Below are 24,448 nucleotides of genomic sequence, written 5' to 3' on the forward strand. Positions count from 1 at the left end.
ACCACTTTAACATAACCTTTAATCAGAGCAGCATAACTGGACCACATGCCACTTTAACACAACCTTTAATCAGAGCAGCATAACTAGACCATATACCACTTTAACACAACCTTTAATCAGAGCAGCATAACTGGACCATATACCACTTTAACACAACATTTAATCAGAGCAGCATAACTGGACCATATACCACTTTAACACAACATTTAATCAGAGCAGCATAACTGGACCATATACCACTTTAACACAACCTTTAATCAGAGCAGCATAACTGGACCATATACCACTTTAACACAACATTTAATCAGAGCAGCATAACTGGACCATATACCACTTTAACACAACATTTAATCAGAGCAGCATAACGACTACATACCACTTTAACACAACATTTAATCAGAGCAGCATAACTAGACCATATACCACTTTAATACAACATTTTATCAGAGCAGCATAACTGGACCATATACCACTTTAACACAACATTTAATCAGAGCAGCATAACTGGACCATATACCACTTTAACACAACATTTAATCAGAGCATCATAACTGGACCATATACCACTTTAACACAACCTTTAATCAGAGCAGCATAACTGGACCATATACCACTTTAACACAACATTTAATCAGAGCAGCATAACTAGACCATATACTACTTTAATACAACATTTTATCAGAGCAGTATAACTGGACTATATACCACTTTAACACAACATTTAATCAGAGCAGCATAACTGGACCATATACCACTTTAACACAACATTTAATCAGAGCAGCATAACGACTACATACCACTTTAACACACCATTTAATCAGAGCAGCATAACTAGACCATATACCACTTTAATACAACATTTTATCAGAGCAGCATAACTGGACCATATACCACTTTAACACAACATTTAATCAGAGCAGCATAACTGGACCATATACCACTTTAACACAACATTTAATCAGAGCATCATAACTGGACCATATACCACTTTAACACAACATTTAATCAGAGCAGCATAACTGGACCACATGCCACTTTAATATATATATAACAATAGATATGAGTGTATCTCTAGTTATATGAGTCAGGGCGGAGCTTCACATCTGAACATGCCGCACCTACCCAACTGTGTTATACAATGGCCTGTGTGAATACTCATGTGATTGGCTGAGAGGTGGCCATTGTTTCTGCAAAGCGGGTGGTTGATATAAATCAATGAGCAAATCAAGATTTATATGGTCTGTATTATGACTTTGGTTACATTCACTGCCTAATAAATTACTTATAACTTCAAGATCCAGATGTTTTAATTCAGTCACACATTGCTTATTGTGGAATGTTAATGTCATACGTTTTTCACATTCAGATTTGATATATCCGCCAGGATATATATTATGCAATATGCAATATATTGCATAATATTGCCTAATAATACCCTAAATATTGCCTCATATTCCCAAATATCTTTCACATCGGGCAAGTATTTATTTGGAATTAATTTCCATCATTGTCCATTGAAATCCACAAAGTTCCGTAGAAAATGACGTTACACCTTTTAAACACAAGAGGGCGATAGTGAACGCAAGAGGGCCGACAGCCGACTACACACACTGGCATAGAACTACACAGGACAGCCAACAGCCTCCGGGCCATCAGCTGCCGGTCAGGACCGCAAGGGAACAACGGCTTCAGTTTTGACCAGCTGGTTCCATTTGGATCAATGTGTCCTTGGCATACATTCAAAATGTGTGACTTCTTTCATGTGAGACACACAGCACGTTCCTCATGTTCTGTTGTTGGCATTTTAACTTTGAAATTTAGGAAATATTCCTCACCAGATACGCACAGCAATTGATTGATCTTTTGGAAAGATTCCTCTCTGGATTTGCACGCCAAGGTAAGATGCGTGTGGCTTGTTATTCAGTCAAACAGACATCACAGCATGGTAACATATCTCTGGGTGTATTGTTTGTTAAAAAGGTGTAATGCGACTATTGCGGTTTTAGATGAATAGTTAGAGAGCTCTATATTAATGATTAGAGAACTCTAGATGAATGATTAGAGAGCTCTAGATGAATGATTAGAGAGCTCTATATTAATGATTAGAGAACTCTAGATGAATGATTAGAGAGCTCTAGATGAATGGTTAGAGAGCTCTATATTAATGATTAGAGAGCTCTAGATGAATGGTTAGAGAGCTCTATATTAACTTCTTGAGGCCGAGCGGTCCGGTACCTGTACAAGATTGATATCACGCCATAAATCCATCTCTACAGAATGTAGAGAATGTTGCGTTTTGTTTCTCCAAATGTAGCCAAGAGTAAAGACCCTAACCCTGTCGAAACAGCAGTCAACGTGTATATTTTCAGCACTACGTTTGTTTACCAATGATTTTAAGTGCTATTAGTGAAATGAGTTTATAGAAATCTCAGCTCATCGAGTCGAAAAAAGGCGCTTATTGATGCGAGCATTTGAAAGAGAAGATTTGGCCTGATCCATAGATAATAATAATAATAATAATAATAATAATAATAATAATAATAATAATAATAATAATAATAATAATAATAATAATAATAATAATAATAATAATAATAATAATAATAATAATAATAATAATAATAATAATAATAATAATAATAATAATAATAATAATAACAATAATAACAATAATAACAATAATAACAATAATAATATTAATAATTAGGGATGTCCGATATTATCGGCCTACCGATATTATCGGCCGATATTGGCATTACAATGTGATATCGGAAAATATCGGTATCGGTTTTCAAAATTAAAAATTAAAAATAAATCTTTTATTTTATTTTATTTTTTTACATTTCTATAACCTTTATTTACCCAGGCAAGCAAGTAAGAACAAATTCTGATTTTATTTATTGTCAAAAGTATGCATAATGTTATGTTAATTCCACAACAAGACATAATATGTTACGCTTGTGCTTCTTTGGCATGGTGAACCCAGATGGCAGAGTAGATAGTGATGATACAGGAGACGAACGTGACGATGATAACAGTTTACTTAGACAGGAACAATACAGAACTCACAAACAAAGGTAACATTCAACAATGATCGCGCCCAGCAGGGCAGGACAGACAACACTATATACACAGACTAATTGACAAGACACTGATAGCCACAGAGGGTAATTTACAAACAAGACACAGGTGTGGTAGACAGAAACAATAGAACACAGAGTACACTGGGAAAACAATAACAAATAAACAACCAGACTAAAACATATTTACAAACCACAGACAGGGGAACACAAGACTAACAAAGTGGAGACAACAGACAATAAACGTAATAAACATAACTGACAATAAATAATAATGAGTTGGTGTGTGAGCTGATGCCAGATCTGCATCAGCCCACCGGTTGGCAATGTTGACTGAGGGTTATTGATGGGAGGTTGTGAATGTGAATGTCTGGGTCCTGGTCCCATAGGACCAGGACCGGAGGAAGTGTTACACATATGTAATGTTAATTACCTGAAATTATTCCGTTTTTTGGGGGGGGAAACCCTGCATATATCGGTTGATATCGGTATCGGAAATTAAGAGTTGGACAATATCGGTATATCGGTATCGGTAAAAAAGCCAATATCGAGCATCCCTAATAATAATAATTCATTTTATTTGTAAAGCGCTTCTCAGGAACCCGAAGTCGCTGACATTAGGCGGGAAAACAGAGAAAACAAAGAAACAAAATGAACATAAGACCACGGGGGGAAACAGGGAAAACAGCATGAGATACAGAGAAACATAAAGCCACAGTAACAAAGATCACAACAAGTTGGAGGGGGGGGGGGGTTATAGGTGGGGAAGGTTGAAGGCTATAGGGCGAACAGGTGGGTTTTGAGTCTGGATTTGAAGGTGGAGAGTGAGGGGGGAGTCTCTGATGGTCTGAGGGAGGGAGTTCCAGAGCCGGGGTGCAGTGCGTGAGAAGGCCCCGATCACCAACGTTTTTGAGCTTGGATGACGGGACAGTGAGGGAGGCAGTGGAGGAGGACCGGGGGGAACGGGTGGGGCGGTAAGGAGGAAGGAGATCAGTCAGGTAGAGGGGGGGGGGGTCCAGGCTGTGGAGGGCTTTGAAGGTGAGGAGTAGTGTTTTGAAGTTGATGCGTTCCTTGATCGGGAGCCAGTGGAGAGAGTGGAGGACAGGAGTGATGTGTTCACGGGACCGGGTGCTCCATCTGCAGTTTAGGGAGGGATGGCTATAATAAGGTAATTTATAGGCCTGGTATTCTATAATAATATTTCAAATTGCATGTGTCCGGATGGCAGAATTCAGTACTGTATCTACAAAACCTTCTGTTTAATCATCTTCCCTTAATTAATTTGCTTAGATCATGTTTGGACACATGATCTCAAGAAGGTGCCGAACGAGCTCAGTTTGTCATGTCTGGTCATTTTTAGCATGGTGTTATTATTCACTGTCAAAGTAACAGACACAATATTTCTGACACTGGGAATACATTCCATGAGATCCATAGATGTCCCTAGATACCAAGAACATGCAAATGGACCTTGTAGAAGTGGAGCAATCTTCCATTTACTTAGGTATGTATTTTTATTAGACGGATTTTCAGAAAATAGGGCTAGGAAGGACAGCCAGGCGCAGTGGTGAGTCATATCTGAGTGCTGTTATTATAGCTTCTCAGCGTTCTTTCAATGTGTAAATGATAGGCTTACTGACAGCGGGTTGTCCCCCACTATAGCCTGCCCTTCCAGCGTCAGTGAAGGGCAGTTGTTATATGCTATATAAATATATGTGTGTGTGTGTGTGTGTGTGTGTGTGTGTGTGTGTGTGTGTGTTTTGCTTTATTGTATCGCTTGCACTGTTCGCCCACACACAACCGGGGTTTTTGCTACACTGCAACCGCGGTCTTTGAAAACCGGAGTCCAGGGTGAAGTTTTGCGTGCATCCCCGGTTGCAGTGGTTGCGTGTGGGCATAGAAACCGAGGTTATTTCCAGTGTTTACAGCAGAGCTGTCTCAAGTAGCGTTATATGAAAATGATTGTAACAAACTTTTGTTCGAAACGTATCGTCTGTGTTGAAGAGTGTTGTGATCGACTGATGTCTGTTGTCGCATTCCTGACCTGACCAGAGTAAACCTGTAGCTGCGGCTAAACTAAGCTCACGTGTTGTCAAGTTATTGTTATAAGAAACCCAGTCCAAACTACAACAATCTGCACCCCCCCTTAACAATTGTTTGTATTGAGCCGTATTGTATTGTACCCATTCTGCAATCTGTTAAATAAAGTGTTCATCCATTTCTACTAGCGTTAACGTTAATAGCCTCGATGCTAACTATATACATGGAGAATGCCATTCACATTAGCATGTAGCTAACAACACCGGAGATCTTTTTGTGAGACTAAACTATCCGCTCTTGGTGGTAAATTGTGTTGATGTTGGTTTTGTTTCATCAACAAATGAGAGGCAGAACACACAGTGAATATATCCGTTTTTGTTTATTGCACTTTTATTGCACTTTGTTTTCTTGCTGAAAAATAAATGCTATGTTGGCTAAATGGCTGTGAGCAAGGAGGGATGTTTGTGTCAGGTCAGTTTCCGGTATTAACCCTAAACCCTTCTGGTTGGTTGAAATTGCCTTCATGTTTGAACTACATCGCCACCTACTGCTTTGGCATTGTACTACATGTATATGACGTCACTCGGTGCAGAGTTTAAACCAGTCGTGTGGACTTGAAAGGGTAGTGAAAGGGTTAACCTTCTGTATTGTCGCAGTGAAAGGGGTAAACCTTTGGTAGTGTGGCAGTGAAAGGGTTAAAGCTAGTTTTTTTCCTCGTTTTTGTCAGACCATTTTTACAATGTGGAGTTGGATATATCCTGATTGGATAAAGTGGAGACAGGATATATATATATATATATATATATATATATATCAGTGATGGCTGTCAGAATGTAAAGCTATTTAACACTTGTTTAAATAAATAAATGCCACTTGCATCACTTTTAACATTTTTAACATACAGTACCTTTCTGTATCATCGAGTCCTAAGACAGAGGTTGATTAGTATCCAATCATGCCATTGCATTTCCTTTTAACATTCTTCCAAAATTCCACAATTCCCAGAAAGCATATGATCCCATGTTATTTACACATGTTGTAGCAAGAGCTTAAAATGTTTCTTACTACAAAAGCTCTTGTATCATGGGATGTACGCTGGTTCTCTCTATCAATTGTAAATCAGATGATAATAATAAAATAAATAAAACAGAAAGACCTCCTTTATTTTAACCTGAATTTTATTGAACAGAAAATACCACTTACTGCACCGTTAGTATACATATATATTGAGAATGTGTTGGTATGTATGCTACAAAGGTGGAATGATGATAAATCCCCTAATGTTTCACTTTGCTTTGAAAAATTCCTGAATCTAATTCCACTTGAAAGGTCATCATATTATAACCAAAAACAGAGTGGAGTAATACCTACATACCTGGCAACCCGTTTGGCTAGCGTGGAGGGGGGGCTACAGGTTGGGCTTCGGAAGTGTATGTATCAATAATGAATTGTGATTGATCTTGTATTGTGTGACTCAAGATTGCTGCACTGCTTCCTGTGAGTGAGTGAGTGAGTGAGTGAGTGAGTGAGTGAGTGAGTGAGTGAGTGAGTGAGTGAGTGAGTGAGTGAGTGAGTGAGTGAGTGAGTGAGTGAGTGAGTGAGTGAGTGAGTGAGTGAGTGAGTGAGTGAGTGAGTGAGTGAGTGAGGTGTGTGTGTGTGTGTGTGTGTGTGTGTGTGTGTGTGTGTATCTTTAGATAATAAAGTACTCAACCTCCACTGTCTTTAACTATGAGTGAACACAACACTCTAACTTACCATCTTTAGATAATAAAGTACTCAACCTCCACTGTCTTTACCTATGAGTGAACACAATACTCTAACTTACCATCTTTAGATAATAAAGTACTCAACCTCCACTGTCTTTAACTATGAATGAACACAACACTCTAACTTACCATCTTTAGATAATAAAGTACTCAGCCTCTACTGTCTTTAACTATGAGTGATCACAACACTCTAACTTACCATCTTTAGATAATAAAGTACTCAACCTCTACTGTCTTTAACTATGAATGAACACAACACTCTAACTTACCATCTTTAGATAATAAAGTCCTCAACCTCTACTGTCTTTAACTATGAGTGAACACAACACTCTAACTTACCATCTTTAATAAAGTACTCAGCCTCTACTGTCTTTAACTATGAGTGAACACAACACTCTAACTTACCATCTTTAGATAATAAAGTACTCAACCTCCACTGTCTTTAACTATGAATGAACACAACACTAACTTACCATCTTTAGATAATAAAGTACTCAACCTCTACTGTCTTTAACTATGAATGAACACAACACTCTAACTTACCATCTTTAGATAATAAAGTACTCAACCTCCACTGTCTTTAACTATGAGTGAACACAACACTAGCTTACCATCTTTAGATAATAAAGTACTCAATCCTAACCCAATCCCCTCCAATGTACAGTAAATGACCAAGTATGGTTGTCAATATTCCAATGTACAGTTTTGCTTATACAGTTGTACAGTGTTCCTCCCCCCCCACCCCTCCTGCCCCCCCCCCCCAACCGAACCACCTCCAATGTACAGCCCCCCCCCCCCCACACCCCACCTACCCAACCTCCCCCAATGTACAGTTTTTACGTCAAATGTATATACTCTTTTCTGGACTCTTTTTGTATCACAAACAGTACTGTCTTTGCAAATCTGGTATGTCATAAATGTATAGATGTAGCAGTACTGTCTATCTGTATGTCGTGTATGTCATATATGTCCTGATGAATTGAAAATGGGGGACCCTGATGTAAACAAGACGAAAGTCTTTCTCTGGTCTGCATCCCCTTAACAAGTGTGTGTATTGAGCTGTACTGTATTGTACCCATTCTGCAATCTGTTAATAAAGTTTTCAATCAATCAATCAATCAAAACCTCTACTGTCTTTAACTGTGAATGAACACAATACTCTAACTTGCCCTCTTTAGATAATAATGTACTCAACCTCCAGTGTATTTAACTATGAGTGAACACAATACTCTAACTTGCCCTCTTTAGATAATAAAGTACTCAACCTCCAGTGTATTTAACTATGAGTGAACACAATACTCTAACTTGCCCTCTTTAGATAATAAAGTACTCAACCTCCAGTGTATTTAACTATGAATGAACACAATACTCTAACTTGCCATCTTTAGATAATACAGTTTGAAAAAAATGTTCCTCTGAATACCTGAAACAGATGTACACAGTATACTTCTGCATCTGAAGAGGCATCTACATGATTCAATTGAACGGAGGAACATTTTCAGTGAAGTGGCTACAAGTGTTTCATTGACTGTCTTGCTACCGTTAGTGTTGTAGCTCGCTAAAATGTCGTAACCAGGGCAACGTGTTAGGAAACAACACAGAGGACCGGTCCATTTTTAAGCTAAGCATCATGTTTTAATTCTTTGATACAATGACAAGGCATTGCCATTTGATTGGTAAAGATACAAAGAATTCTGTGGGGAGGGGGGTAGGTATCCCAGCTCAATGGGGAAGTATTTATGTTAGCGGGCTTTGTGGAAAATAAATAAATTACTTTGTGACTCGCAGGCCCTGTCCACAGTGATCCGCTCTGTCTGTCTTTAATCAAGGTTCAATGAGGAGTGTCTGTTTGTTGTTAGGTTAGGTTTGAATTTAAAAACAAACCAACGGATGGTAATATCTTCCATCTGTTGTAGCTCCATTAGGCCCCTTGGGCTCGACAGCAGGACCAAAACAAATGTAAGATACATTTACATTGATATTTACATTGAGTCATTGAGTCATTGAGTTGACTCTTTTATCCAAAGAAACGTACAGGGCCCCGTTCCCCGTACCTGGCTAACTGAGTTAGCCGGATAATTTCCAGTATAGCTTGACTTAAGCCGGACCTTTCTGTTCCCCGAAGTCGGATTTTCTAAATCACCATGGTAACAGATCAGAAAGTTTGAACCTGGTCCGGAGCAGGGTTAAGTTCAGTTAGCTGGATGAACCATGGCCACGCCCCCGCAAAGAAATGCCAGCTCGCTTCCTGAAATATTTCTCACAGTCTAGATCCCATTATACCATTCTGAATTATGTTTCTGTGCTTCGTTTTCCTAGAGGGGGCTTTTGAAATGTATAATAATAGAACTAAATGCTGATAATAAATCATATTCAGCCTATAGATTTACTTTGTCCTAAATAAAATAATGCACGTCATATACGGCGCTCGGAGTGCGATACACGCTGCATGTGGTTATTTTAATAACGGCGCATTGCAAATCTGAATCCCGCAGGGATATTTTTAATGAATGAAACTAACCTATCGGCCGTTTGGCTCTGATTAGTTTCATATATTCTCCGCTGTAGATTTGCTTAACGGAGCGCCCGGATTGTGTTTCATTCAAGCATAAAATTGAAGTGTCTATGCGTGGATTGTGGTTTTTGTGGATTATGAATTACGAGGACTCTGAGGATAGTTGAATTGTATCATCACCAGTGTTGGGACTAACGCGTTACAAAGTAACGCGTTACAGAAACGAAGTTACTTTTTGCCGCAACTAGTACTCTAACGCATTACTTTTGAAATTCAGTAACGCTACTTACGTTACTGAATGGTTCGTCACTGCGTTATTTGCGTTATATACAGCGTAGATTGATAGCGAGCGGTAGTGATTATTATTATTATTATTATTATCCTCATATCCTGTCTGCCTGGCTGCGGGGAACGCTATGCTGGGGGCGTGTTTTGTTTACTATTCCTGAGATTCCTGACTGATAATGGCAGCGCCCAGGCAGAGCACTCGCGTATTTCTCTTTTGTCGAGCGAAAAGAAAATAACGTTTTAGTTATGTCATTTGTGTTTTGGCTCAAAGATACTGGAGTCTAACGTTAACTACGAGGACTGTCACTCATCCAAATCCACTCGCCACCCGCGTAGAATGATACGAGGCGACACACAGCAAATGGGACGGAACACTTTTTTCAACTACTTGGAGAGAGAATATACAGTACAACATGGAAATGAAACAAAGAAAATGTTTAAGGGGCTGCTGGACTAATTTTACATCTCGACAGACACTGGTGAGTGCAGTGATGTGAATGTAAATGAATGGAAACTCAAGTTCATCAACGCATTTTGACTACAAATCTGACAGGGAATCTCATCAATACTAATCAAACAATATAAATATAGTCCTTTCATGCACAATTGATATCCTAACTATTCTAACGTTGCAATGCACGATTGATATCTTAAACAACGTTGCAAGACTGTTATAATGAAACGCTCCGGCGACAGATATCAAGGCTTTTCCTCAAGCACTTATTTTCAACCTAGAACCTAGACGTGCATGCGCTCAACCTAAACGTGCATGCGCGCAACCTCCCCGAGCAATTAGGCACGTGCATTTCTTATTACGTCGGGACATTTGTGTTTGTGATTTGTGTTTGTATCTAGACGGTGACCACATTGCTTAGCAGAGTTCAGTGATGTGAATGGAAACTGTCAAGTTGATCAACCGATTTTGAGTATCTGTATCTGGCTGCATGGGAGCAATTTTTTTCATCTTCAAGTAACTAAATAGTTACTTTTCACAGTAACGCATTACTTTTGGGTGTAAGTAACTAGTAACGTAACGGAGTTACTTTTGAAATGAGTAACTAGTAAAGTAACTGAGTTACTATTTTTCAGTAACTAGCACAACACTGATCATCACTCACACGTTATTGTGATATTGTAACTGGGATTAAAATGTCTGATGAGATGCGCTGTTTGACGGATTTGAGAAATTGAATGAGCCGTTGACGTCACATTAATGCATTTGAGAATAAAGAGATAAAACTTCTAAACACGGGTCTCTTGTCCATTGATGGATACACAATGAATATATCCCGTCTGGCACAGTGGTGCAACGGCTAGTGCTCACGCCTGTCAAGCAGGTGACCTGAGTTCGAGACCCCGTGTTTCCAATATAACTTTTTTGGAATATAATATTAATGATTATACGCAAAAGTAGCCTAGTTTTAAGTTAAAATATTATAAATCTACATGCATTGAGGATGTCATTCTTTATATAGCTCTCAACGTGCACCAAATTGAATTATTCCTACATTGCAAAAAGAACAAAAGGACTAGAAGAAGGGGGATTCGAACGCGGGTCGTCCGCGTGAAAGACAAAACGACCAACCGTCACACCACAGTGCAGATAAGTAAAACATCCACCATACATCAATCAATGGATAAGAGAGCCGTATCCTTATTCTGAAACAGTTGAACTAATTATTTTCGCTAGCAAGATCTCATTTGATTATTCAATACATAAACCTACTGCCAGCAGGCACATTTAAAGAAATATAATCTGATTGATTGGGGTAATGAGGGACTTAAAATTAGCCTATAGATTATGCATTTAACTTGTCGGCGAGGCTATTGAGCCGCCTGCAATCTGTTAATAAAGTTTTAAATCAATCAATCAATCAATGCCGTTAGAAAATCAGGATTTCTGCTATCGACACCTGCTGTCTTTTCAACTGAAGCGGCCGCGCGCACTGATCCTGAGTATCAAGTCTGATTCGAGTTAACAAGACTGAATCAGCGTTCGAGGAACAGGAAAATCCCGGCTTCAAACATCGGGTTAATTGAATCTGGATAATGGGACTCTTGGTCGACTTAGTTGAACCAGGTACGGGGTCAGCAGGAAGGGTACAACTCTGGCAGCTAAGGGTCAGTAAGATTGTTCGTCAAACTGTGTCGAACTTGAGTGCATATTAGAACAATAAGCTATATGAAAACAAAACAAATGTAGTTTATATGAAAACAAAACAAATGTAGTCTATATGAAAACAAAACAAATGTAGTCTATATGAAAACAAAACAAATGTAGTCTATATGAAAACAAAACAAATGTAGTCTATATGAAAACAAAACAAATGTAGTCTATATGAAAACAAAACAAATGTAGTCCATGTGAAAACAAAACAAATTTAGTCCATGTGAAAACAAAACAAATGTAGTCCATGTGAAAACAAAACAAATTTAGTCCATGTGAAAACAAAACAAATGTAGTCCATGTGAAAACAAAACAAATTTAGTCTATATGAAAACAAAACAAAGGCTAGAGAGAGCAATATATAAAAAAAAAAAATGCTGGAGAGAGGGTAAAAATCTGAGAGAAGTGGACCTCGGTTATGCTATGAGGGAAGCCTGCTCCACTGGTTTTTAATTGTTCTTACAACACCCCTTAGCCTGCAACGGCCCACATGTGGGCCCTCTTGAGGACGAGTTGCCCACCAGCAGTTTGGCGACCTCTAGGGTGTGCATGAATGAATGAATGAATGAAAACTTTATTAACAGATTGCAGAATGGGTACAGTACAGTACAGCTCAATACATACAATTGTTAAGGGGATGCAGACCAGAGAAAGACTTTCGTCTTGTTTACATCAGGGTCCCCTATTTTCAATTCATCAGGACATATATGACATACATGACATACAGATAGACAGTACTGCTACATCTATACATTTATGACATACCAGATTTGCAATTACAGTACTGTTTGTGATACAAAAAGAGTCCAGAAAGAAAAGAGTATATACATTAGGCGTGGAAACTGTACATTGGATTGGGTAGGTGGGGACTGTACATTGGAGGTGGTTGGGTGGGTGGGGGGGGGGGTTGGGTAGGAGTGGGGGGGGGGGGTTGGGTAGGAGGGGTGGGTGGGTGGGGGACACTGTACAACTGTACAAACAACACTGTACATTGGATTATTGACAAGACCATACTTGGTAATTTACTGTACATTGGAGGGGGTTGTGCATATTGTTTTTCATTAGCATTAGCTATTTCATTAGCACTAAAAGTGAATTTTCTTTATTGTATCATAAACTTGTCATCGTCATTGTTGTGAAGGGCCAGATTAAACCGAATATATATATTTATTTATATATATATATTTAGTTGTATTTGTATGTTCTCTAGTGTTCCCTGATATCCCTTGTGTGTTCCTTGTGCAGTATGCATTGAATATCCATTCTAGCCTACTGAACATCCCATAATAGTCTCCATTCTACTATTGGTCGAGACCTTGGTGCCAGGCTGCCATACCCCTCAGACCCAGTTCAAACGTACCGCTCGACATGTACGAACAAGTCCTAGTTCCGCGTAGGAATTTGGCTACCGCACCACTAATGGGACTATTTGTTCATAGTGCGTATATATACTGCGCTACTAAAGTAGGACTTTCTTTTCAGTCCAGTTTCTTACCCTCCAATAGAGTCACAGACGTAAAGCCTCCCCGCAACGCCACGTGTGGGAGTAAGGCCAAGTTCGCCTACCATCGGTATTGAGACATCGTGTATATTAATATTTGAATAGTCATATTTGGCACTATATCGTCGAGTTGGACGTAGTCTATTAAGCTAATAATAGTCTGTTAATATATAGTGCTTCGTGCGGTGAGAATACTACCGTAGTCAGTACCCCATCGTTTCGGGCAGAGAACTGGCTGCTTACCCAGGGTGGTTGACCCTATGTGAAGCTGCACCCGAGGAGCCCCAGAGCCGACGAGCGAGTGGACCTGTATACCGGATTATTCTACCAACGACAGCCCGCCTTCCCAGGCACGGATTATGCTTTGGATACTTTGATTATTCTATGGATAAAGACCCCCGACACTACCGTGTGTTGGAACCCCCCCCCTGGAGAGGACACAAGGTGAGGAGACGCTCTGCAAGACGAGGTCTCTCCACATCTCTCCCCCGTGGACCGGAGAGAGCCGGCCCACAAAGAGTCCACCTGCTTTCATCTGTGGTCCAAGGATCGCCGGCGCATTGAACGGCACTACAGTGGGTTCTCCTGGGATACCCTTGGCCGGACGAGGCAGCTGGATTCTACCCCCCCCCCCCCCCCCCTCCTACTCCTGTCGGCTTACAAGCGACCGGATTAACCCCCTCTAGTGTATCCAGCCTATAATCATTAAAGTATCATTGCTGTTATTCCTTAACTATTCCAGGTCGTATATTTACCACCTGCGCCTTCAGAGATTGGACATTATCTATTGATATACCGACGAATACTCCTTGCCATAAAAGTGCATACTATTTCAATTCATAAATGTAATTAAGTGATTAAGTGTTCAGTCTACACACCATCGCTGTGTAGGCAATAAAGACCTGTTTCTAATTCGTACATTTGTGTTGGATCCGTTTCATCTACGTGAGAGTGTTCATGATAATATATTTATGCCGTGTACTGGGTGGCCGAATATTAAGTACAAAGGTAGTGGTAGTAAGTATCATATCTAGTAATACAGTCAGGGAATTGTACCCCTCAGTTACAATTGGTCCTTCGAGCCGGAGGGTAATTAGTGTAATATTAATATAGTGTTATTAATATTGAAATGGCCTATTATGAACACTCCACGAAACGATCCTCCTAACCAACGCCCGCAGCGCGAACGACGGCTCCCTCAGTACTTAGAGGCTTACGCTGTCAGTCAACAACCTAGTCTTCTACTAACAGTAAACGCGGTAAAACTAGAAAGTAAAAGTATGTCTAACCCCAACGTCCAGACTACCCCGACCATAGAGGCCCCTACGGGCTCTAATGTAACTGACCAAGTTCACGGTGGGGACCAGTGGGAACCAGACATGACTTCACACCCCGCCAGTACTGAAGAAGTAGTCCCCGATGAGTCCCGGGAGGAATACAACGCTACCGAGAGAGAACTCGGCACGGAAGAAGACGGGGAGAGCACCGTGGAGATAGAGCTCCAAGGCTCCGCAAGGAGTACCCCGAGGGAAGGCTCCCCTATACAACCGCCTTCTCCCAGCGAGGCAGAGAGGACCCTACAGCAGGCCTTCCTCATCAGCCTGAACGCCGCTGCTGAACGCGACCGACTGCAGATCCAGCAGCGGAGCGAAGAAGAGCAGATACGTCTAGAAATAAGACGCATTCAGATGGAAGAGAATGTGGCCCGAGAACGAGCCGGTGCTCAACGGGACGCAGAGCGCGACAGACAGCAAGCGCAACTAATAGAACAGCTGATCAGACGGACAACACCCTCTCCCTCCGCCAGAGGCTCCAGGAACTCGTCTAGACACACCTCCAGGGCGGCATCCCCTAGCCGAGTAAACAACCCTGAACTTGACCAACAGACGAGGTCTATACCCCTCACAGACCACCTCCCCCCACCGGTCCAAGCGAGACCTAGCAACCGGGAAGGAGCAGCATATCCTGTGGAGAGGCTAAACCAGAGACTACAAGCACTGGATGACCTAACTGAAGACGAAGAGGAAGAGGAGGAGAACCGCGCCCGAAGACAGCACAGTACTCTACCGGACCAGGAGGTCCGGTACAGCCCAGGCTATACTCCCGCGGAGCTGCACTACAGACCCCCGACTCTATACACGGGTGAGCACGACGCACGACCCGCACCGAGGAACAGCACCTGGACAAGCGGGCCATGGTACACTGCCGGTACCAGCCCATACCAAGGAGCGGGAGGAGACTCGCCTAGGAGGCCTCTCCCCCAACGCTCGCCGATGTATCCACAGTCAGCGTCATACATTGGCACGCCTATGGTACCCGACTTCACCCAAGAGAACCGGGCCCAGTATACAGAACTCCGCATGTGTCTGGAGACCATGTTGGTGGATGTATTGGATGAACGCCACAAATACGCCATCCTACTGCAGCACTTAAAGGTGCCCCGCGCACATAATATAGCGCTCGCCTACGCGACTTCCACCACCCCATACACAGCAGCGCTGGTAGCATTGGACCAGAGGTATGGGCGCATATGGGATTACGTGATCCAGGAGATCCGACACATCGACCGCTTACCCCCAGCAATAGACAATCGAGCACTGGACGACCTGTCCATCAGAGTGCAGTCCCTGGTAGGGATGTTGGGAGCGCAAAGAGAGAAGGGGAAGTATGAACTTTACGCCAACTCAAATGTGGAAAGGATCCTGGAGAAGCTGCCGCCCGCTCGTCAGGAGCGCTTTAGGCGGCAGAGGGACCACAGAGACCCGAATGGCCCCGAACCGAACCTCCTCGATCTAGCAGACTTCCTGGCGAGAGAAGTCAGCAGCCTACGGCTAGATACATTCGGACGGAGCACCCCTGGCTCCAGAGAAGGAACCAGACGACTAAATGATGGAAGAAGATCGGTGACTGTGATGCACCAATCGGAGTCAGTACCGAGCAGCAGGAGCCACAGTACCCCCTCCAGAACGGAGAAGTGGAAGATAGTGTGCCCCTACTGTGAGAAAGAACACTGGCTAGCGCAATGTGACTCCTTCCCCAAGCTGAACGCGGAGGAAGCAGGTCAATGGATAAAGTCCAACAAGCGCTGTTTTCGCTGTGCGCGCTCACACATGGCAGCCGAATGCCGCTTAAAGAAAAGGTGCACCAAGTGCGATGGAGCCCATCTGGACATACTTCACGACAGTAACAGACGGCGCCCTTCACCTGCACCATCCAGCCGCAAAGCGAGCGTCATGTACATCGACCCCGCCAGCAGCAGTGGAGCCCGAGTACTCCTAAAAGTAGTGCGTGTGACACTAAGCTACCAGAATAAAGTCCTGGACACTTACGCCGTCCTCGATGACGGGTCAGAGAAGACCCTGCTGCTCGCCTCCGCTGCGGCCCAGCTAGGGCTGCGGGGAAGCGAAACCCAAATGACAATTCGGACAATAAGACGAGATTTGAAGACGATAAAGGGCGAGAATGTCTCATTCTCTATCGCAGCAAGCGGCCAGCCTGAGCGACGGTACCAGATTGCAGACGCTTTCACCAGCCAAGAAATAGGACTGTCGCGGTACACATACCCCGTCGCCAAGCTGATGGAGAAATATGCACATCTGCGCAAGTTACCGATCCCGCTCATAGACAATGCTATGCCGACCCTGTTGATAGGCTCCGACCATGCAGACCTCATTGTCCCGATAGACCGGGTTCATACCGGACCCCGAGGCTGTCCTGCAGCAGTCGAGACCCGTTTGGGATGGACTCTCCAAGGCCCGCTCGCCAAATCTCTCAACCGAAGTACAGCCACTAGATGTCTCCACTCCCGAGTCACAGAGGGAGAAACCGCACTCCTGCAACACGTAGAGCGGCTATGGAGCTTGGAACAAATGCCCTTTAAGAATGGAAAGAAAGACATTCGCTCTAAAGATGACATTTACGCCATTCACCTCCTCGAGACAGGGACCAAGAGAGTCCCGGTCAACGGCGTGTTGAGATACGCCACGCCACTCCTGCGGCGAGAAGGAATGCCTACTTTCCACGCCAAGACAGACGCCATAGAACGGTACCTGCTGAACACGGAGCGGCGCTTAGCCAAGAACCCCGCCCAAGAGAGTGTATACCGCGCTGAGATTGAGAAGCTCATCACAGCGGGACACGTCACAAAGATGGACATTAAAGAGGCTGACCAGACCACTGAATCGTGGTACGTGCCCCACCACAAGGTCCATCACAACGGTAAAGACCGCATAGTATTTAACTGCAGCTACCAGATCGGATCCCAAAATCTGAATAAAGAGTTACTGCCCGGTCCCACACTCGGCCCCTCCCTACTCGGCGTTCTACTCCGCTTCCGCCAGGAAAAGGTGGCCATCAGCGGGGACATTAAAGGAATGTTCCTGCAGGTGAGATTAGTAGAGGCGGACAAGCCCCTGTTACGGTTCCTATGGAGAGAGAAGCCAGGAGATGAGCACCCAGCCATCTACCAATGGGAAGTCCTCCCCTTCGGAACGACGTGCAGCCCCTGCTGTGCGACATTTGCACTACAGAAACATGTAGCAGAGGACCCAGCAGCGGACGAAGAGGTCCGACACAGCGTAAAGAACAGCTTCTACGTAGACAACTGTCTACAAAGCCTTTCAACCCAGGAAGAAGCCGAGGCTCTCCTGATTAAACTCCGCGCCTCATTGATCAAAGGCGGCTTTGATCTCAGGCAGTGGGCCAGCAGCGATCCGCAAGTACTGCGCAGCCTCTCCTCCGAGGACAAGGCAGCCAGCAGCGAGACCTGGATGGCTACAATCCCGGGAGAAGCCCAGGAGATGACCCTGGGATTGGTGTGGCGATTCAAAACAGATTCGCTTCACTACAGACACAAGCCCCTGACTACGGAGCAGGGAAGGCCGGCGGCGGCGCCGACCACCAGACGGAGTGTGTACACAACACTCGCCCGACAATATGACCCGCTAGGATGTATTCTACCGTACACCACCAGGGCAAAAATGATTGTACGAGCATTGTGGGACAAGGACCAGGGCTGGGACGACCCCATTCCCGCACACCTTGCATCCACCTGGAGAGAGTGGGAGATGGAGCTCCACTCACTCCCAGGCGTTAATATGCGCCGAAGCTACTTCCCACCCACGGTGAGGCCAGAGACATGTAAAATGGACTTGCACGTCTTCAGTGACGCCTCAGAGGTTGCATACGGATCAGTAGCCTACTTGCGGGCCCAAGACCAAGGGGGAGAGATCTACACAGCATTTGTCCTCGCCCGCTCGAGAATAGCCCCACGCAAGCAACAATCTATCCCACGTCTAGAGCTCTGCGCAGCCCTAGCCGGAGCGCACCTAGCCACGCTCATCCAACGTGAGCTCACCATACCGGTGTCTAGAACAATCCTGTGGTCAGATTCCACGACGGTACTCGCCTGGATCAAATCGGACTCATGCAAGTACAAAGTCTTCGTGGGAGTCAGAGTCACCGAGATTCAAGACTTAACCGAAGAGTTAACCGGAGAAACAGAGTGGCGCTACGTTGATACAAAACAGAACCCAGCTGACGTCATCACCCGGGGGATGCCCCTGGATGACCTCACCCGTCGCAATGTCTACAGTGACGGCCCCGCATTCCTAAGACTCCCGGAAGGACAGTGGCCCATGCCTATCCCGAGGGCAGCAAGTCCAGAGGAGGTGGAAATTAAGAAGTCTGTGTTCTGTGGATTGAGCACCGTAGCCTCCACCGACCCTAACATAAACGATTGCACGTCCATAGAGAGTGCACAACAAAGAACATTCCTGCGGTACCACCCGGAGTGCAAGTCCCCCGCTGATATGTCAGCAGCTAACTACGAGGAAGCAGAATTGCTTCTACTGCAGCGAGCCCAGAGAGACTCGTTCCCCGATGAATTGGCCTGTCTACAGGGAGGAAAGCCCGTCCCATCCGACAGCAGATTAATTCATCTGGCCCCCGAGAGCGACGCTCATACCCTCATCAGAGTGGGTGGTCGCCTACGCAGAGCCCCCGACACACTCCTGATGGGGCGGCTAGATCCTGCATTACCCCAGACAATGTACCGGCCTGAAGAAGCGAACGGCCGACGAATGTGGAGGTACAGCCAAGTATTAGCCGACAGGTTTTGGAACAGTTTCCTACTGCACTACCTACCGTCTCTACAGACCCGCCAGAAGTGGGTAAAGGAGAGAGACAATTTGACAGAAGGAACAGTCGTCATGATTATTGATCAATCACTGCCCAGAGCTATGTGGCCGGCCGGCCGCGTAAGCAAAGTGATCACCGGTGCCGACGGCAAGGTCCGAACAGCTGAAGTGCTCGTCCAGGGTCGCACTTACACCCGTCCCGTGGCAAGGCTCATAGAACTGCCCCGACTCCCAGACACAATCGATGATGACCATGACCCTACAACCCTATGACTTTGTGAAGTTGACTGACCCCTACAGCAAACCCTTATGTGTAAATAGACAACGCGATTAATCTGTCTCCGTTTAACTGATTAGGTCTGGGACCTATTCAGGGGGTGGCTGTTGTGAAGGGCCAGATTAAACCGAATATATATATTTATTTATATATATATATTTAGTTGTATTTGTATGTTCTCTAGTGTTCCCTGATATCCCTTGTGTGTTCCTTGTGCAGTATGCATTGAATATCCATTCTAGCCTACTGAACATCCCATAATAGTCTCCATTCTACTATTGGTCGAGACCTTGGTGCCAGGCTGCCATACCCCTCAGACCCAGTTCAAACGTACCGCTCGACATGTACGAACAAGTCCTAGTTCCGCGTAGGAATTTGGCTACCGCACCACTAATGGGACTATTTGTTCATAGTGCGTATATATACTGCGCTACTAAAGTAGGACTTTCTTTTCAGTCCAGTTTCTTACCCTCCAATAGAGTCACAGACGTAAAGCCTCCCCGCGATGCCACGTGTGGGAGTAAGGCCAAGTTCGCCTACCATCGGTATTGAGACATCGTGTATATTAATATTTGAATAGTCATATTTGGCACTATATCGTCGAGTTGGACGTAGTCTATTAAGCTAATAATAGTCTGTTAATATATAGTGCTTCGTGCGGTGAGAATACTACCGTAGTCAGTACCCCATCGTTTCGGGCAGAGAACTGGCTGCTTACCCAGGGTGGTTGACCCTATGTGAAGCTGCACCCAAGGAGCCCCAGAGCCGACGAGCGAGTGGACCTGTATACCGGATTATTCTACCGACGACAGCCCGCCTTCCCAGGCACGGATTATGCTTTGGATACTTTGATTATTCTATGGATAAAGACCCCCGACACTACCGTGTGTTGGAACCCCCCCCCCCTGGAGAGGACACAAGGTGAGGAGACGCTCTGCAAGACGAGGTCTCTCCACATCTCTCCCCCGTGGACCGGAGAGAGCCGGCCCACAAAGAGTCCACCTGCTTTCATCTGTGGTCCAAGGATCGCCGGCGCATTGAACGGCACTACAGTGGGTTCTCCTGGGATACCCTTGGCCGGACGAGGCAGCTGGATTCTACCCCCCCCCCCCCCCTCCTACTCCTGTCGGCTTACAAGCGACCGGATTAACCCCCTCTAGTGTATCCAGCCTATAATCATTAAAGTATCATTGCTGTTATTCCTTAACTATTCCAGGTCGTATATTTACCACCTGCGCCTTCAGAGATTGGACATTATCTATTGATATACCGACGAATACTCCTTGCCATAAAAGTGCATACTATTTCAATTCATAAATGTAATTAAGTGATTAAGTGTTCAGTCTACACACCATCGCTGTGTAGGCAATAAAGACCTGTTTCTAATTCGTACATTTGTGTTGGATCCGTTTCATCTACGTGAGAGTGTTCATGATAATATATTTATGCCGTGTACTGGGTGGCCGAATATTAAGTACAAAGGTAGTGGTAGTAAGTATCATATCTAGTAATACAGTCAGGGAATTGTACCCCTCAGTTACAGTCATCGTTCAAAAGAGACCAGGCTCATGCATGTGCTATAAGTAAAACGTATAGTATTTTGGTTTTCAAAGAAAGTATGCAGTCCTCAAAAACTAAAACTAAAATGGCCACTTTTGGCTAAGAGGTTAAGAGGTTTTAAAGGCTCTTAGGTTTTAATTGTTTTTCTATTTTTATTCTTCTTATTTCATTTAAAATGTTTACTGTTGTGATTTGTTGTGATTTGTGATTTAATTTTAGTTGATCTTTCATTTGATTCACAAGCGTCAAGTACGCTGCATTATATTTTGTATGTTGTGCCTATGTTGTGTATTTGCACGCACCCCAGGGAGAATGGTCCTCACTACGGTGGAGACTAATGGGGATCCTTAATAAACAATAAACAATAACCACAGTATGAGAGGAACTACCTACCTGCCGTCCGGCAAGGCGGTGTGCCTCGGAGCCAGCTCCACCCACGGCCCCCCGTGGTGCATCAGCTGACCATGCTGCCGGGGGGGGTGGGGGGGTCGCGACCTGTGGAGGCTCACCGGGAGCCCCCCCGCGTGTCCGTGGCCGGTGGGGGGCCAGAACAGGGCCCCAGGGCTCAGGGCCTGGCGCATGGCGGGGCAGTCCGGCAGCAGGTTGGGGCCGCCGGGGCCGGGGTAGCCGCAGCCGAACAGCCGGGGCCGGTAGAAGCCGGGCCCGGCGGTGAAGTCGTGGCCCAGGTCGGCGTACGGCGAGGGGATGCAGACGGTCCGGCCGCCACCGTCCAGAGGGGGCAGGGCCGGGGAGGAGGAGGAGGAGGAGGAGGAGGAGGAGCTCAGGAGGACGGGGGGGGGGCCGCCGCCCACTCTGCTGGAGTCCACTTCCTGGAGCTGCAGAAGGGGCGTCTCGCTCTCCGCGGAGCGGGTCGCCATAGCGACGACGACGACGCAGGCGAGGTCTCGGGTCGAACCGGATCTATTGCATCGTTGGCACGGGACTAGGGTGGAGGAGGCTGTGATGGTTTGCGTCGCCACTAGGGTTTCATTTCATTTCCAACGATGATTGGATTTCGTCACCCCGGACAAGATGGCCACACCTTAGAAAATAAACAACACTGGGGAGCAGACCGGCTAGTTCTCCGTGACGTTCCAACTCTCGCCGTACCGCGTCGACCTCCGACTTCACATGGTTCAGTTTCCTGGCGCGGTTTTTTTCAACAGCGGAGGTGTGCAGCCGAGTGTGCGTTGATTCAGCAGAGTGTAAAAAAAAACGCCGATATACAGTCACGGATCACATCGCCGACTTTGGACGTCAGCGGTGGTGGTGCACACAACGGCCACAGGGGGCGCCGCACGCAACGTTTCCCAAATGTTGAGGGGCCGATTTCCGTCCAGCCATATAGGTCGTCTCTGAGGTCCTCAGATGGTGGCGGTGTGAAGGGTCCAGGTTGGAGATACAGGAGGATTCCACCTGGTGAGATATAAGAGACAAAAGGGAGATTATGTTTTTCTTTATACGCCAACTTGTTGACATACATACATGGCCACAGAACCACAGAACCACAGAACCACAGAACCACAGTCCACAGTCCTCTGGACTATTGATTGAAAATTGTATTAAAGGGGACATGCATTGCTATTCCTTGCACTATTTGGGCAACTTTACACAATTCCGGTGAGTCTATGGAACACATCTGTAAGGTTTTTTTCAAAGAAAAATGCATTGTTTTATATTTCTAATCAAGTACTCAAAAGCATAATTTTTCTCCCTTTGGAATTCAGGCTGTTATTGGATGGGCTCCGCCCATAAGCGCTTTGAGTGACAGTCACCCACACAGTCTGCAACTGGCACAGAGAGAGATAGAGAGAGATTGAGGGGGAGACTCATTAATTTCGCCGCGGGGGGGCATAATCCCACGGGACAATGCATTGGTAACTTGTTTCAAATGACAATATATACCTCTGTGATTATTATTGCACGGATCGGAATACGGGCATGAGCGCCGGAGCGTGCGCAAAGATATTTTGACAGTGATAAGCTAGTGCTCCCGACTGTGAGGGAGAGAGAGAGAGATAGAGAGAGAGAGAGAGAGAGAGAGAGAGAGAGAGAGAGAGAGAGAGAGAGAGAGAGAGAGAGAGAGAGAGAGAGAGAGAGAGAGGGAGAGGGGGACACACGGAGCATTGTGAGAGAAGACCCATCCCGCGGCACACGCACACACATTTTTACACACACTCCTGCGCGCGGGGACCGTGCAGTCCCTCTCTCTCCCTATCTCTCTCTCTCTCTCCCTCTCTATCTCTCTCTCCCTATCTCTCTCTCCCTCTCTATCTCTCTCTCTCTCTCTCCCTCTCTCTCTCTCTCCCTCTCTCTCTCTATCTCTCTCTCTCTCCCTCTCCATCCCTCTCTCTCCCTATCTCTCACTCTCTCTCCCTCTCTATCTCTCTCTCCCTATCTCTCTCTCTCTCTCCCTCTCTATCTCTCTCTCACTATCTCTCTCTCTATCTCTCTCTCTCCCTCTCTCTCTATCTCTCTCTCTCCCTCTCTCTCGCTCGTTCTCTGCCTCTCTGTCAAAACCCGTTTGAGGAAGTGTCGGGTTACACTATGCGCTACAACCATAGAGGGGGCGTTACTGCAAATCAGTACCTTATTCACGCCAGCAATACCGTCAAATCAGAACAGCTTAGTTGAGTGAGGGAATTGCTAGGAAACAATGCTAAACACTGGAAAAGGCCATTTATAATGCATGGGACCTTTAACAGATTGCAGAATGGGTACAATATAGTACGGCTCAATACACACAATACTAGTCAGTAACAATGCCCCTGTTACGGTGATAGGGACACCGTACATCTGCGAGTGCCGTCCTTCAGACGCTAAACCGAGGTCTTGACTGAATCTCGGTCGTTAAAGAACCCAGGACGCCTATCGCAAAGAGTAGGGGGTTCCCCGACGTTCCTGACCAAATTCCCAATCAGGTCTCTGACATCAAGGCCACCTAATCATCCCTTCCCCTTAATTGGCTGATATCAATCCCTGTCTCCTGAGCCGTTCAGCCATTGTGTGTAGTGTGATGTGTGCCTGGTGCCAGTGTATGGCAGCCATTGAGCCTGCGTAGTGCGTAGCCCAAGGTTGGGTGCTACCAGTGGTGGTGAAGGAGGCAATTTCCACCCT

General features: G+C 45.1%; 1 protein-coding gene across 1 annotated transcript in view; it reads right to left on the reverse strand.

Moving 5' to 3' along the window:
- Positions 1 to 22,209, reverse strand: part of esr2a (estrogen receptor 2a) — a gene marked incomplete at both ends in the record, with an annotated part of 110,295 nt that extends 88,086 nt beyond the window's left edge. The window contains 1 exon segment of the mRNA XM_084314111.1: positions 21,725 to 22,209. Within this exon segment, the coding sequence (XP_084170237.1) occupies positions 21,725 to 22,209 (485 nt within the window).
- Positions 22,210 to 24,448: the final 2,239 nt, after the last annotated feature.

Source organism: Notolepis coatsorum (genome assembly GCF_963971535.1).
Source record: "Notolepis coatsorum genome assembly, chromosome: 5".
Taxonomy (NCBI): Eukaryota; Metazoa; Chordata; class Actinopteri; order Aulopiformes; family Paralepididae; genus Notolepis; species Notolepis coatsorum.